General features: G+C 36.5%; 1 protein-coding gene and 1 long non-coding RNA gene across 12 annotated transcripts in view; one reads left to right on the plus strand and one right to left on the minus strand.

Annotated features, from left to right (window-relative positions):
• Nucleotides 1–15340, plus strand: part of LOC127477957 (uncharacterized) — a 60836-nt gene extending 45496 nt beyond the window's left edge. Inside the window, exon 4 of one of the 3 annotated variants that reach the window (XR_007907076.1) lies at nucleotides 15231–15340. This is a non-coding gene — a long non-coding RNA (uncharacterized LOC127477957). Of the gene's footprint in view, nucleotides 1–5625; nucleotides 6437–15230 lie in introns of those variants that run through there. The other 2 variants (XR_007907074.1, XR_007907075.1) reach the window with 2 other exon arrangements.
• The window catches only part of EVI5 (ecotropic viral integration site 5), a 75729-nt gene that overhangs the window by 40415 nt on the left and 19719 nt on the right, over nucleotides 1–15595 (minus strand). For 7 of the 9 annotated variants that reach the window (XM_051802493.1, XM_051802533.1, XM_051802483.1 and 4 more), the window contains 11 exons: nucleotides 15168–15357; nucleotides 12157–12381; nucleotides 11066–11140; nucleotides 10295–10420; nucleotides 9368–9511; nucleotides 8311–8400; nucleotides 8102–8199; nucleotides 7497–7557; nucleotides 6444–6497; nucleotides 4087–4119; nucleotides 3382–3528 (listed from right to left, as the gene is read on the minus strand). In XM_051802493.1, the coding sequence (XP_051658453.1) occupies nucleotides 3382–3528; nucleotides 4087–4119; nucleotides 6444–6497; nucleotides 7497–7557; nucleotides 8102–8199; nucleotides 8311–8400; nucleotides 9368–9511; nucleotides 10295–10420; nucleotides 11066–11140; nucleotides 12157–12381; nucleotides 15168–15357 (1243 nt within the window). Of the gene's footprint in view, nucleotides 1–3381; nucleotides 3529–4086; nucleotides 4120–6443; nucleotides 6498–7496; nucleotides 7558–8101; nucleotides 8200–8310; nucleotides 8401–9367; nucleotides 9512–10294; nucleotides 10421–11065; nucleotides 11141–12156; nucleotides 12382–13948; nucleotides 14021–15167; nucleotides 15358–15595 lie in introns of those variants that run through there. The other 2 variants (XM_051802538.1, XM_051802522.1) reach the window with 2 other exon arrangements.

The raw sequence follows: 15595 nt of genomic DNA on the forward strand, positions 1-15595 counted from the left end.
TATCTTCACATAATACAGTTGAAGAGACTAAAAATAAGATGTGAACCAATTTCAGCTTGTTCTGCCTCTCATTTCTCAGATTCAGTTTTAAAGCATTCAGACTGATGAACTGGGTAATCATTGACAATTAAGGTATCACTGGGAAAGACAAGATTTGCATTCTGGAGGTGTTTACATCCAGCAGAAGCTACCTTTTTCATTTAGAAACAAAAAGGGGAAAAGAACAGAGAATAAAACCTTCAGCACATAATTATCAGGACTAAGTTACAACAGGCTGATTACCCCTGCCCCTAACTCCTCAAATACCATTATATATACTTAGCATGCCTCAAAAGAAAACTGTATTCTGTTAAAGTCAGGCACAACTTCCTCTATGCAGTTCTTGATTTACCACCAGTATGAGGAAGAAGCCACCTTCCTCTTAACTGTTTGGTTATCCACCACAACTTGCCTTTGGCAAGTTTCTGTATTTAAAGGTTAGACAAGCCAAAGACAGATTAGTACCATCCAATAGTACAATGATAACCTCTGAGTAGACTTCACACTTCATTATGAAGTCATTCTGGTTCATCTAAAAACTCCCTATAAATACTTCAGCACAGGAAGAAATAAACTTGTGTGTAATTTGGGCTTCTGGTGATGGACATCAGTCAAAATACTCCTCTTCTACCCATCTCTGTATTCAGAAGTGCTGCAGTGGAGAATTTCTTCATAGACACAAACATCCAGTAAGCACCTTCAATACTTACCCTTGAATGATCCAACCTGTGCTATCGAATCTCCTTGAGCAGATTGCATAAACCTCAATAATATATAAATACAAACACATAACCTTTTTACAAAGGACATGTTAACCTTCTTAGAAATACTACAGTTAGGTGATATTTCTGCTACCAACAAAAACGCGTTTTGTTGAGTTTTTTTAATCCCACGATGTTAGTTGAAAGTATCCTTAGGCAGTTCTTTTCATACATTCCTATTCAGAAATTCATACCCAAACATTACAATTTCTGTCATGTTGAAACAGAATATTCAAGACTGGAAAATAAGTAGATTATAAAATCCATAGGATAGATGCTGTATCTTTAAATAAGCACAGATAAACTATCCAGCCACTTACAAGTTTACAGTGCTATCATTTTTGCTAATAATAAAGAAAGCTGAAATAATTGGGGAGAAAAACATTAAAGCAGATATTCGCAAGACAATACTGAAAAGGATATTGCCAAGAACAAAGCTACTGGCACTAGCACGTGGTAAAAAATTTACCAGTGTAAAGTAAAATGCCAAAATTCCAAATAAACCCATGCGTTCCCACCAGGTGGAGCCCTAAACAAACGCAACTGCTTACATTTGTGTCGTTCCCATTTCCACGCTTGGAAACACAGTTAAAAGCCTGTTCAAGTACTAATGTTACCGATGCAGTAGCCCATAGCGATCTCCTAACTGAAGCCATTTTTGCACTTTCCCCACATTGTCTAATTCCGATGGTTCTCAAAACCACAGCACTACTCCTTACACTTCAGAATTAGCCAGCTACCAGGCACAAATCTGTCCATAACCACATGTATTTACAGTCTCAGTTCCACATACATAGTCAGACTATTTCCTATAGTCATGTTCACGTTTAAGTGGAGGAAAACAACGCTGCAAGAATGCAAAGTAGGAAGCGTGGCTCTTAATTTAACTGCTCATTCTTGTATTTTACTTACTCTCCATTCTCTCAGTACCTGTCCAGTCTTCTGCCCTTACAGCTCCAATCCAGCCAATTTTGCAATCCACAGCTGTTTACAGTTCTGCTCAGGATCAGTTCCCATGCCCAGCCAACCTCTCAGGCCTCCCCATCATTGTTCTTCAGTAAGTTCCCAGCATAATTAAAGGCATTAGCTTTTAAAGACTTACTACCTGTCAATTAACTAATAAATAAATAGAGTACCTTAGTCTCTTCTAATAAGTTTTAACTACATACAGATCATTAATGTGGTTGCCTGCAAAAAACACATTCTAAGGGCATGTGTACTATTGTAATCAGACAATAACTAGCTGGATAACTAGAAGTCTATCATTCCCACTGCATTTCACTTGAAAGATTACAATATATCTAAAATGTTGGAAAGCACCACAAGACCATCTCCATCTTCCTAACTGATATTTCTTCATGGTGCTGTTTTCCTCCTAAAGAAATTGCTCATGTTATATAAACAGCAGCATTTCATATGACAGCTCATCAGTAGTAGCTCATCAGTCACTCCTTGCAATTATTCTAGCATACCTTTTTTACGCTGAAACGCATTAAACAGACATAATAAACACAACATTCTAGAACTAGTCTAAGTTATGATTTCCTTTCAGTCTAACAGTAAATCTCATCTTTACCTTCCAAGATGAGATACAAGTATTTCTAGAGCTTTGGTGGAAGATGTATAAAACCAACTGCCCTACTGACTTAACGGGGCCTGGTAAGCAGCTGCAGTATGTTGTAGTTTTAAAAAGTGGTATTTCATACACCTGAAATGCCCAAGACTCCAGACAAGTACTTAGATACCACTTAAAACAGTATGAGGATATTCACATCAGCACTAGTAGTGCAGAGTTTATTCAGCAAGTGAAGATGCTGAAATGGCTTCCCCCCACACCCCAGGAGAAGACACTGGGCACTTTAAGTGGCTTAGAGGAAGTAACTTCAGTCTCACAGCAATAGTCTGAAGTTGTGCACATTTTACTACCTAAAACACAGAGTAACACAAACACAGTAGTATACTATATATAAATTATTTTCCTGCTTCACATCCACATAAACCCACATTTTTTAATCAAGTCCTGTAGTTCCAAACTCAGGGACAACATCCTTCCACTTCAGTAAGCAGTAAATTTTAGCATACTAGGAAAACCCCAAATATAGATACACAGAAGAAACGCTAACATTAAATAAACTGACTCAGAAGATACACTATGTAAAGGCATTGTAAACCAACTCCCAGATTTGAGTATTCAGAGTGACACAACTTGCAATGGGTAGATTCTTAGCATGAAGAGCTACCAAAGGTTGTATGTGTGTGGTTTTGTTAGTATTTCTTTGGTGGTATGTGGGGGGGTTGGGTTGGGTGGTTTTTGTTGTTGAGTTTTTTGATTGGTGTGTTTCACTGTGGGTATGTTGGGGTTTTTTTATAAACTGATAAACTTACATCTATCCAGGGTTATGGATCTCACCTATCAGTAAGAACAGACCAAAATTTCGTTTAGTCTAATTTGTATAATTTTAAGAATGCAAATCACAATGAACAAGGATTTACAAGGACAGCACAGAGACCATGTCATGATGAGGAAAAATAAACACAAGTGAGTGAAAAAGATGAGATGATGTGCTGCCAGGCTCCTTACCCATTGCTGCTGTTGTTGGAGCTCCCTGATGGTATTCTCAGCTTGCTCCAGTTTAGTAATGGCCTCATCACTCTGCTGTTTGATGGTGGCCAGCTCCCGTTTTATGAGGTAGTTTTCCTCAGCCTCCTGGGCCCTTGTCACTTGTCCCTTAGGACATAATTTATTTTTTTAAGCACTTAATGACAAATCCAAGAAAGACTGCCTTTGTGATGTTTAGCTGCTTATTTCATCAGATTGGTTTTGCGAACAGCACAGATACAATTGGTAGAAATTTTAGGATAAGGTAGTACTGAACAGCTGCTTTAGTACTTTAGTACAAAGTTCAGCATCCGTTTAGCAAGCACGGTTTGGTACTTGCATTCAATAAAATTCCTTTCATGCATTATTACTCAGTAGTACATGCACAGATTGAAGTTCACAATATTCAATTTCAGTGTTAATACAGTGCCATAGAATCCATTTGTCATAGGAATTTGTACCAGAAAAATCACATTAGGTTAGGAAAATTACTATAACGTGCAGGTATTGGGTTTATATATTTTTAGTAAACAAAATTAAACAAGTTTCTAGCAAGATGTTAGCTCTGTATTTATTCCAAATCAGCAAAGCAGGGATAGGATATAGCATGCAAAAATGCATGCATTAAAACAGTTGGAGTTTAAGAGTAGGAAGAGAGTCATACAGTAAAAGACTAAAAGACTATACCTGTATCAATCTATCTGCCAAGGAAGCACTTTCCTACAAAGGAAAAATTCAGATAGGAATAAGGAAAAGGAAAATCAAAAAACGAGGGGCTGATAATAGTGACAAAAAAGACCAAGAGCTAATAGAAAGAAAATGCCCAAATTCTACCCATTTTCTGTGCAAACCTTTTAGCAAAATTAACAACTCTTCATATAAATTAAGGCAACTCAGCCTGAAAGTCCCAGGAAGCAGCCTTTTCTGCAACAGATTTAACGCAATCCATCTTTGGTACAGAAGGTTTCAAAGCCAAATTTCTGTAACACTTAAAATTCACCTACAGGAGAGTAGGTATTTTTCTCTGAACGGCTTGCTTCCCTAATTAACAAGAGTTACGGATGTGATCTGATATGATCTAGTAGATAGATGCAAGACTACAGTCCACCCACAACATGAAACAAAGGCATAATTTGAGCACAAAGGAAACTCCACTAAGCACCAAGGTGCTCATGCAGAGCTACAGCTTCCAGTAAGATGAAGCAGGAACGTTAAATGGTGCAAACTGACAGACAAGTAGGAAATGTCAACTATGACAGCTCATATTTTGTTTTACTGAACTCTTCCAGTAACTCATCGAGTTGTTTATAGATTCTCTTTCCTTGACAAACTTTTGCAAGAAAGAAAATTTCATTTTTTGCACACTGAAAAGCACTACCCCCCTCCAGTTGCATTTAATTAACTCCTACTTTATCACTCCTGAAAGCACTAAATGTTTTGCACATTCTACAAACACATCTATCCACAGACTTTCTTTGTCCTTGGAACTGTTATTAAAACTGAAGTTCGAACTAGTTGATAAGAGCTAATACTGAGAAGTTAAGGTACACTAAGAAAATCACAACTAAATCATATGAGTTTGGATGAGGGAAAAAGTATTTTTAAAATAAATTTCCAACAGTAGAACTGAATGTGTTTGTTCATACTTCATGATCTGTTTCTCAAATGCTGTGATGATAATGATCATCAGAAATTCTTACTAATAGATAATATTTTCCCATTTTGCAATGTTTTAATTCCAGTCAGACTGGGATACTCTGAAAGTGAACTCTGAAATTCTAAATACAGAATGTGCAAAAGCACTAGCATCTGGGAGTTCATCACGGACTTCATAATAAAAAAAAAAAAATTCCAACCCCTACAAGTTAAGTATAAAACAGAGATACTTACTATTATATATTTGCCAAGGAAATTGAAATTATTCACTACAGTTTCAAGCTTCTTAAAGACAGCTTGCTCTTTTCCATTCATTTTATCAATGCTTCAATATTAGAAACAAAAATATTCATGAAATTGTATTTTTGTTCACAACTTTTACGTGTCCTTATGCATATTTTCCAAACTAAATTCAGAAACCAATTAATTAGAATGTGACATAGATGGACTGTTCTTCAAGAAATCATAACAGATTTAACATCTGAAGTGTGACATCTTCCAACTATGCCACTCTAAACTGAAACTTTACCATTTTCTTCCCTGTGAAACACAATTGTTTGCAACTCACAGGAGCGCTCAATTCCACTATTTGTGGTGAAGATGGACAAGAACGTTCTCATTCTAGAGCAGAGCAGCTCAGATGCAATCTGCCACGGGAAGCATGATACCAGGACATAGGAGAGGCCACTGGAGAACAATGCCTGCATGTTGGCAGTGTATCCACAGCAGTTAACATGCTTACTTCTGAAGTTTTACCCAGTTACAAAGAAGCGTAACAAAACTCTACTCCAGACTAAACCCATGAGAAATAAGTCTTTAGATATTCTCTCCACCATGTATCCAGAATTGCCACAGAAGTTCAAAATTACACAGAGCAGATTAATGGCAGTGTTCCTGTGAATGCTGCAACAACACCCTCTACTGCTGTATTCACTAGTGATGAAGTGATCTGCCTTCATCTCATCTCTCCAGTCATTGGTAGGTCTGTCATTTTGCTCCTACATAAAAACACCCAACAGCTTCAGATTTTCAGAACTGAGGATTCTCTCACAAAAACCTCTTTTCCACCCAAGCACTCCACTATATGCAGTCTTCTCCACTTTGAACAGATGCTTCTAATTCAGAAAGAAAACAGTACAGTCGAAGGTGGGTATGTGAAAACGTTTGATTTTTTAATCACTATGAGTCAGACATAACAACCTTACACATTTACTGACCCTAATTGCCTGATTATTGCCATGCTATTTGGCTAAGCACTGTTAGTAAACACCATAGATTAGAAGGAAAACAATAAACTATAATTCTGAGATTCTTATTTCATATAATAAAATTTCCATAAATTTAAGCATAAATTAACACAGATTAAATCTAATCCCCAACATACTCACTTTTTCTAGTGTTTCAATGCGCTGCTTTAGGAGTCTATTTTCAGTTCGTAACCTCTGGAAGGGAAACAGTTCAAAAATGCATTTCTCAAGTTATGAACTGAAAGTCTGATAAAAGCCAAGCAAGCTAACAACATTTTTACTTCATCACATCTATGAAAATCAATATAAGTATGAAAATAATTAGTGACCTTCTTAATTCCTTTTATATGATGAACTAGCTCTAAAGATGAGAACTGATGCCTTAAGAACTGACACTGAAAAGCAAAATGACTAGCAGTGGACAGGAAGGAAGGCTGTACCTCACTCCCTCTATAAGCTTTATTTAATGCACTTGCCCATCGTTTCTCCCACTGCCTTTTCTCACAGAATTGTCTAAAAACACAAGAAAGAAAATCCAGATCAAACAACATGCTGTGAAAAAAAAATGAGAAAAAGGAAAAAAAGGCATCAAAAGCCTATTTATGACTCAAAAGGAAAAAGATGCATTGATTAAGTAGATACAGGAAGTAGGTCAGTTAGTAAAAGGGAAAAATAAACTGCACTGGCAGGTTGGCTTTTCCCCCCACAGTCTTAGTATTAACTGCAAAAGCTCCAAAAGAAAAGGTGACTCCAGACAGAAGCGTCTCCATTTTGGGTCCAATGCACAGGAAAAATCAAGATCTCAAAATCAATGACAAACCACTCAAATGCATTCTGACAAACTCTGTCTTAACATGTGTCATACAAAGCTCCTGTGTGGGACACCTACAACTAAACCAGCATATTTAGAACCCCTGATAAGTGAGGCCATCTGTAAGCAAGCTTTAGTCAGCAGGAAATAATAAAAAATAAGTACAGCGGGTCTCTAAAGATTTTTTTTTTTAATGTCCACCAGAAATCTCAATAATTTCACTGTAGGTATCCTTTATGAATAGATATCCCAAATACAAATGCTGAAAGAAAAGAATTTGGGGACTTTAATTACATGTCCTGCTACATGTACAGATCAAACATGTAACCCTCCCCCCTAGGAATTAAACTGATTCATAAATAAATTTGTTGAGGCTTTCTTACTTTAATTTCAACTTGTTCCTCCATTTCTTTTGTCTTTATTGTAGTGTATTCCTTTTCTAACCTAAAAATTAGAAATAGTAAATTAGGATTAGAAAACTTGTGGATAATTTACTTGTTGGTGCACTAACTAACAAATATTAGTAGAACAGAGATACGGATTATTGATATTTCCTCTGAAATGCACTCCTGTAAATGCTTAGACTAGCCATTAAATTTAAACACAGATTTGGGTAGGTATGAACAGACTCTGAACCAGCACTCCTTTCCCTGCCTCACCCTGAAAAAAACCAAACAATCTCCCCTCCCCTCCAAAAGCACCCCCCACCCAGCTTTCCTATTCAGCTCCTCTTTACAGAAGTGTTGTAATTCCCCATTCTTTCTTCGAAAGCTTTTTTGGTTATTTTTACAAAGAAAAATAGCAAATACTGCTTTAAAATAATTTTCTTACAGGCAGAACTCAGCTTTAATTGTTTATATAGCATAAAAACAAAAAAAAATTAAAGATGGAAAATTAAAAAATAAACACTGAATAACTAGTTTTAAAGATAAACAAACAGTAGCTCTTAGCAACAGTATAATCTATTTTCTCAAAATGCTATACCTACTTTTTCATCTTTTTTGCATTGTATTTGACTTGGTAAGATGCTTGGATTAATTTGTCTGGACCACTGTCAAACTGATGTGGAATGACCTTTTGAAAGTGCTAAAAGCAATCAGAGCACAAGATTACACATAATTAATAGCTGTGAGGAAATACACACACACACACTACACATATCAGACATCTCTCAAAATTATTATAATCATAACTTACCTGTAACATTCCTTCCATGTCAAGTTGCAGTAACTCTGCCTGGTTCATCTGAAGTAGTGCTAAACCTACTCGAAATACTATTTCTAAACCCTGAAAACAGAAGGTAAAAAATATCCAACAATTATTCATGCCATCATCAATAGTGCGATGCCTCTTTATTAACGATGGAAATCTCACCCAGTTTCTCAGACAAGCAAAAGGGCTACAAAAAAAGTCTCTCAGCAATGGGTTCTGGGTTTCTTAGTTTGTTCTAGGGACAAGCAGTCTGGCTGTTTGTCCTGATGTCAGACACCTCCCTCAGAGAGGCTACTGCTGAAGTAAAAACTCAAGTGACAAGAGTTCTCTAGGTCAGCTCCATCAAACATTTTAAATATACCTAGTAGGAAAACACTTCTGGAGTACTTCTCCAAGAAGCCATTTTAATTTCAGATATGGTACAATAGTTAACCTACTGAAACATATAAGGGAGTGTCTCCATATATACCCTATCTCAGACATTCTTGCGGGTAAGCTAAAAGGATCCACCTTTGACTTACTATTTTCTAAAAGATCACTGCAGAGCATAAATGGACCACAAGCTATGATTTGTTACTAGTTACAATGATGCAAAGCTCTAATCCTAAACACAAGACAATGTGTCTTTGTGATAGTGACACTGAAAAATTCCATAAATTTCTTTGGTTACTATTCAGACAATAAAAGTTACTAACACTCCCTCTTCATGGCTTGCACATGCCCATGGAACTTGACTTAGGCCTGAAAGCAGTAATAGTTTCCCCTGCAAACTTACTGTACTACTGAGAAACTGATGTCCGTGCTGCATGCAATGCTACTGCACTGCATCCAGAAAGAACAGATTTGGTAACCCCTCAGTAGGTTAGAGCACAAAGTTACACACAGATCCACATTCAGAGACTTAGTTCCTCTTCCTTGACAAACTACTTGACACATAGACACCTTCCCCTTAAAATAATCTGATCGGTGTAAGAACTAAAAAGCAAATGACTGCTTTTAACACCTACTCTTAAAATATAACTTATGAGCATTTAGTAGTTACCTCAGACATAAAGATATCAAATATTCTCGTTGCAATTGGTAGTGGAAAAGTTGTAAGGAATATAGTTAGAAACCACGATGATGCATACATAGAAGTGTGAAAACTCTGAGACTGAAAGTGCACGTAAAGCTCTGGAAGATGCTCCTGGAAAAGAAGAGGAATAAAAAAACCAAGTATGTTAAGCTTCTGCTTGCAGTCTTAGTGCAGACATGGTTTTGACAAATTTTGAATAAAAGAAGAAAATAACTGATATTTAATACAGACAACAGCTTAGCAACACAGGACTAGGAATGCTATGAGTCATCATTATCAAGAACCATGCAACAGAAGTCCCAATATAGAATGTTCTACAGCACTTCCACCCTGCAAAGCACAGACTACAAAAACACTTCCTGATCCTAATAGGAAGTCACAAACTTATAAATCCCTAAGTAACATCTAAAATGGAACAAAAAGAGCTGGAAATATCTAAGGATATCCCCCCCCGATCATCATGTTATAAACTGGATCACAAAACACAAACCTATTTTTCTCCATCAACCTGACCAGGAAGACAGTGTTATAATCTGAAAACAATTTCAATTCCACATGAGGATATCTTCCAGTTTCCATCTTGTAAAATAGCTAAAAATTGACTATGAAGACTTTGACTTCCAGAGTCTTCAATTCAAACAAAATTAGACTTTCATATGCCTAAACCTGCAGTGATACAAATCCTCATGCTTCAGTGTTTAAAGCCAGTCAGTCTGCCAAAGGTTAAAAAAAAGTATCCCACAGAGCCACATGCATTTCCTTCTGAAGTTCTGAAACCAGCTACTGTCAAGAGTGCAGCCCATTAGCCAACAGATATGCCTGCTCTTGAACTGTAATTCCCAAGTTCCTTATTAATAGTTACTGAAGAGAAAGTTTGATAGATTTTGTATGTACCTGTATCATGCATTCAAACTGGTACATACAAAGGCCCAGTTCAGCCATGCTTGGTTTAAAGAGTTCTCGTAGTCTGTAATCTTGCATTAATTTAACAAACACACAGAACGCCTCTTCTTCTGGCATCTATATTAAAAATAAAAAAGCACAGTAAAAACTCTGGACAAATGGAATGATATATCAAAGTAAGTGCCTGGGAGGGCACTGGGGGTTGGGGTTGGGTGTGTGTACACAATGAAGGTTTTTTTGTTGTTGGTTTGTTAGTTTGTTTCAAGGTTTTTGTTTTGTGAACTTCTGCATATACTAAATTCTATCAAATTATTTCTAAACTGAAATGGAGGTCTACAAGTAGTTTTTTATTGTATATTCTACTTTGTCATAAAACAAAAACTGATAATACAAACACAGCTTTAAAACAATCAAATCAAGTGTGAAGTTTCATTTCAACTCTGAGGAGATTCAATGTAATAGAACTGAAATGAGAAGTTCATTAATAGTTGAAACAACACTCATCAAAATAACTTGCAAGCCTGCAGTCCTACCTTAGCTCTGAGAAATAAATGTATTCTCTCACTCCAATATAGTATCTTGGCAAATAGAGCAACAGAAAGTAAATCTCATTTCATTTGCAGAGTAAACAGCTGCCCTTGACAACTCCATTTTATCAAAATGATGAAGAACACTACTGTAAAAATTCCCAACAAGTCACCACAATATATTATGCATTCCAGTAGGGATTTTGAAGGTTCACATATTTAATATTATGCTTACCTGCATAAGCAGTAATCCAACTATAAAAGCGCTTCCTTGACAGTATCCAACCTCACGATCCACCAAAGAATAAGCCTGGGAAATAAAGTTAAGACTCTCAACAATTAAAACCTCATCACGAATAAAAAGTAATCATAGTTCATCCTGCTATCTTGCTAATAACTCACTCTTCCATTCCAAAATCCAGCAAGGGCAGACATTCTATTTAGAAGTTTTAGTCAGATGTTCTAGTTGCTGCTACAAAGGGTATGAAGTCTGCTCTCTGATCACCTACAAAGCTGAGAGTAAGGCAAACCTACCAAAAATACAAGCAGTTTTCAACTACAGGAATTTGCCAAGATATCAGAGCCAGCTGGCATACAAACCACACAAGGTTACTACTTCTATAAGAGACAGACCAGACAAAGAAACAAGTTGGATTTTTTTCAGAAAAAAATATGTGCTGCAGTTTTATCTATGGGAGGATGAAATGTGTTGATTTTCATGCATGTAGCATTTTCATTTTAGAGTTATGGAAGTTACTAAGACCTGGAAACCTGCTAACTTTTCTGTTGAAACTATGGTGTACGGAAAGGTCTGTCTTTCAAAATTTAAGCTCTAGTACAGTGAAGACAAAATAATGCAAACAATTTTATGTTGGCATTTCTTATTTTGGTTTTGGGCACTGGAACAACTGACCATTAGCTTGTACCTGCCATTTGCTGCTACCACTTGCAGGTTCAGAAATACTTGAAAACTGAATACTAGTTCTGATTGTCAATATTCTTGTCTTGGTGAATGTTGTTTACTTTATTTCATGGCACACTTCATTCCACTATACTATCAGCAGTTCGCATGTGACTTTGTTTTAATGCCTACTTAATGGTTTTACTTTGTAAGAGATTTAAAAAGCTTATAGGAATACCATTGGAAGCTCTCTTTGAAACTGGAATGTGATTTGTTAAACCATTCCAATGTCAATGGTTTAAAAAAGAGTAAGTTGAAAAAAACCAAACCCATGAAACCGGTGCAAGTTCACTCTACACAAGGCAATCCAAACATTTGTGCATCTTGTTGCTAATATATTTTCAAGGGCTGAAATACTGACTCACCTTCATTACATTGAACAAGACCTCCTGCCCAAGGCTATCTTTTTCTTTGAAAAAATCATGTTCAGGGTATGTCCTAGCAATGTCCCTTCTTATTAATTTTTCACAAGGAGACGTCATTTTCAAAAGCTCTGAATACTGATCCTTAATTGGCATGCTTTGAGCACTGCATAAAAGTTGCCAAACAATTGCTCTGAAGTGATGAGGTATCCCTTTTCGAACCAGCTCCTAAAGCACAAAAAGACAAATTAATTTATATCTCCTAAAAATGTAAACTTAAGCCTAAAGAACAAAACACTTCAAATTAACTTCTTCGTAACTTCAGAAAAAATTTACATCATAGCAAAAACTAATCATACAGTTTATAACATGTAAACTTTAATTTTAGTGTGATAGATTATTAAGTTAACAAAAGTAAGCAGCCTCTGAATGATTTTCAGTGGCTAAATTAGCTAATGAAAGTAGTACCCTATCCATGGTAAGCTACTTGAAAAACTGAATATTCAAATAATTTTATACAAGAACTTTCATTAACCAGAATTTAATACAATTATTTCTAAATTTCACAAAAGATGACTAAACATAACACCCTTTGATAAAATTTGTACTAAGTGAGATTTAAGAAATCACCAACTAAAAATTATTTCCAAGATAGGTAAATGACAAAAACTGAAACTAACTGTAGCACAGCCAACTGCAACAAAAAAATATGTACAATAAAAATATCAGAGGTCATTTAACAAACTTGACAAGTTGTGTCTAATTTCTCTGGTGTGCCAGTATTTCCAAGTTGCCTCCTAAGAAAGTATCTAAATGCAGTTTCAGAAACCGGACCAAGAAAACATTAAGTTTACATCTATTAAATTAATTAATTTACTTTATCTTCAAAAAAAAATAAATCAGCTAGATATTATATGATTTAAACATGCCCAGATCAGTAGAACTGAAAACCTGATACTTGTGTTTTAAGAAATCACAAGGACAAGTAGTCTTGCTGCTTAATCTGAAAACTGAGAAAGAAGTATTATTCAGGAATTTTACAGACTGTCTTAGTGGTCCTTCCTGCAACTAGAATCAGTCTGACCCAGAAGACTGTCTCTTCAAGATGTTTCCTTTAATCATTTTTTGTACCTTAAGAACTGTTATCAAACATTTTGTCTCCTAAAGGATAATTCCTTCCACTATTATTTATTCTGAAGTCAGAGTAATCAATTTTCTAATATCCCTAAGCTCTCCATCCCTCCTTCCTCAGAACCATCATAGTAACACCACTAAGACATGCTGTGTTATTCCCTTAAAGATTCCCAGCTCCAAGCGAAGAATCCTAACAAATCAGTTTTGCACACCTGTCTCTAGCTATCCTTTGTCAACAACACACTGTCAGACCGTACATCAGTCATCTAAAGCCTCAAAGGCTACTAATAAAGCAAGAAACTAATTGCTAGTGCTTTGAGTTGCCATGTACCTGCTTGACAGAATAATAGGGTTAACCCCTCCAGCTTTCCTAAAAGGAGCAGCAGAAAACACCCCTACTAGGCAGCACTAAAATGATGCTACTCTACACAGTATTATGTGAATCGAATAGCAGGACTTAAGTGATCCTTCAGAATCCCTCATAAATGGGAACTGAGTTCTGAAGTGGATTGAGAGACATAAGGGTGGAACACATCACCTATGGAAGAAGGTATAGATGCCTGTGCTTAAAACTGAAAAAACTTACCAGATTCTTAATAACCTAAGAGCATCTTTTACAGCCAGGACAAAAAGACACCCATGTTGCTACCTATGTACCTACCGGCACAATCAGGAAATAGGAATGGATGTTCTGATATTCCATCGTAAATGCAGACTGACAGAGTTTAGGCTGACTTTGGACAAAAAAATACTGAGAATTATTTAACCAGCAAAGGAAAACTTGGCTAGTTTTCAATATAATACTAGTTAGCAATATAATTAAATATTCCCTGAAAGTTAGTCAAATGCTCCCCAAATTGTACTTGGCCAGCTGTAAAAACAAGTGATACTTGTGACAGTTGATAGGGTTCAAACAAATTCTAACTAACTAGATCTACTTATTACCATCTCACTTCTCCTTTCTCTTGCCAGGTTCATGTGGCCTTCTTTTCATGGCCTTTTGGAACACCTTTCCAGAAACTGCTTTCCCTATGCAAGCAGGAAGTCTTGAGTTCATTTTCTTCCCTTGTTTCCTCTCAAGTCATGTTCTCTCTTCACAACTGCTTCACATAAAAGACACTTTACTTTAGCCCACTGTTCTGCCTTCCCACAACCTATTCATAGACACACATTTCAAACTGTTCAAAAGACCCCGACATTTGTATTCTGCACATAAAACTACAGACTACAGCCCAATAAAGAACCAAAGCAGAACAGACTTCCCTACAAACAAAGAAATCCCACACTGCTGTACTTGCTGCCACTGAAACATGGATACATTCAAGTGCACTAGATGCTTTTTAGCTTGATTTAAAATGTAATTGAACTCTACTTCTGTGCATGCCCACAACTAACCCAGATTGGACACACTGCTCAAAGTTTGCCCTGGGGTCAACATACTTGGCATGCAAAGAACCCAAACTCATGGGAGCCTCATGCAGTAGAATTATCAGCTCTTCTGTTAAGAATGCTTTAAAAAGAGAGCTGCTCAGTGGGGAAAATAATCACAGCATCCAGCTATCAGATGCCCTTAAGTTGATTTTCAGTAATTCCATTTTTGGAAACATGAAGCTAATTATCCCTGTACTCATGGAAATCTCTCATTAGAGGTAGACTGAAAGCTTTAGTATTCAAAATACGGTAAATGGATCTAGTTTTCAGCAGGAGACATTTGCTGGGCAACACTTACATAGGAAGGACTAAGGCCTAGGGATGGAACAGATTCAACTGTAAGCTTCTATTACATATTTATTTTAAAAAAGTAAGCCCAACAGGAAGAACACAGTCTCACTTATATCACAATACAAATATATCCAAAAAACCCAGTGTCCAGCTACTACCTTAACTTGCTTTTCTTTCTTTTTCCGTACATCTTCCCATTCATTCACAATCCTCCCCCACAGGATCCATGAGTCTTCTTCAAGGTGGCTGAGATTGCTGGAAGCTGATGAACTAGATACAAGAGACGATCCGCTGTTTCTTCTTGACCCATTTACTGATCGTAAGGATTTGCTATCGGTTTCCAAGAGTCTGCAAAGAAAGCACACAAACCCCAAATTCAAGTTCTTCTAATCAAAGGATCACACTATTGTTTGTTTGTAAGTCAGTTCTTCCAATCTCTTGACAAAGAATTCACCCAGAGGTTCAATGGAACATCAATTTGTACTACATTTGAAAAGAATTGTTCAATGTTAGTGTTTTCTCTTGAGATCTCAAGTAATGCTGCAGACAGAACAGTTCACACTGCAGCATTTTAAGAAATTGAGAA

The sequence above is a fragment of the Manacus candei genome, unplaced genomic scaffold (genome assembly GCF_025592945.1).
Source record: "Manacus candei isolate 608988 ecotype Guabito, Panama unplaced genomic scaffold, ASM2559294v1 h1tg000005l, whole genome shotgun sequence".
NCBI classification, from domain to species: domain Eukaryota; kingdom Metazoa; phylum Chordata; class Aves; order Passeriformes; family Pipridae; genus Manacus; species Manacus candei.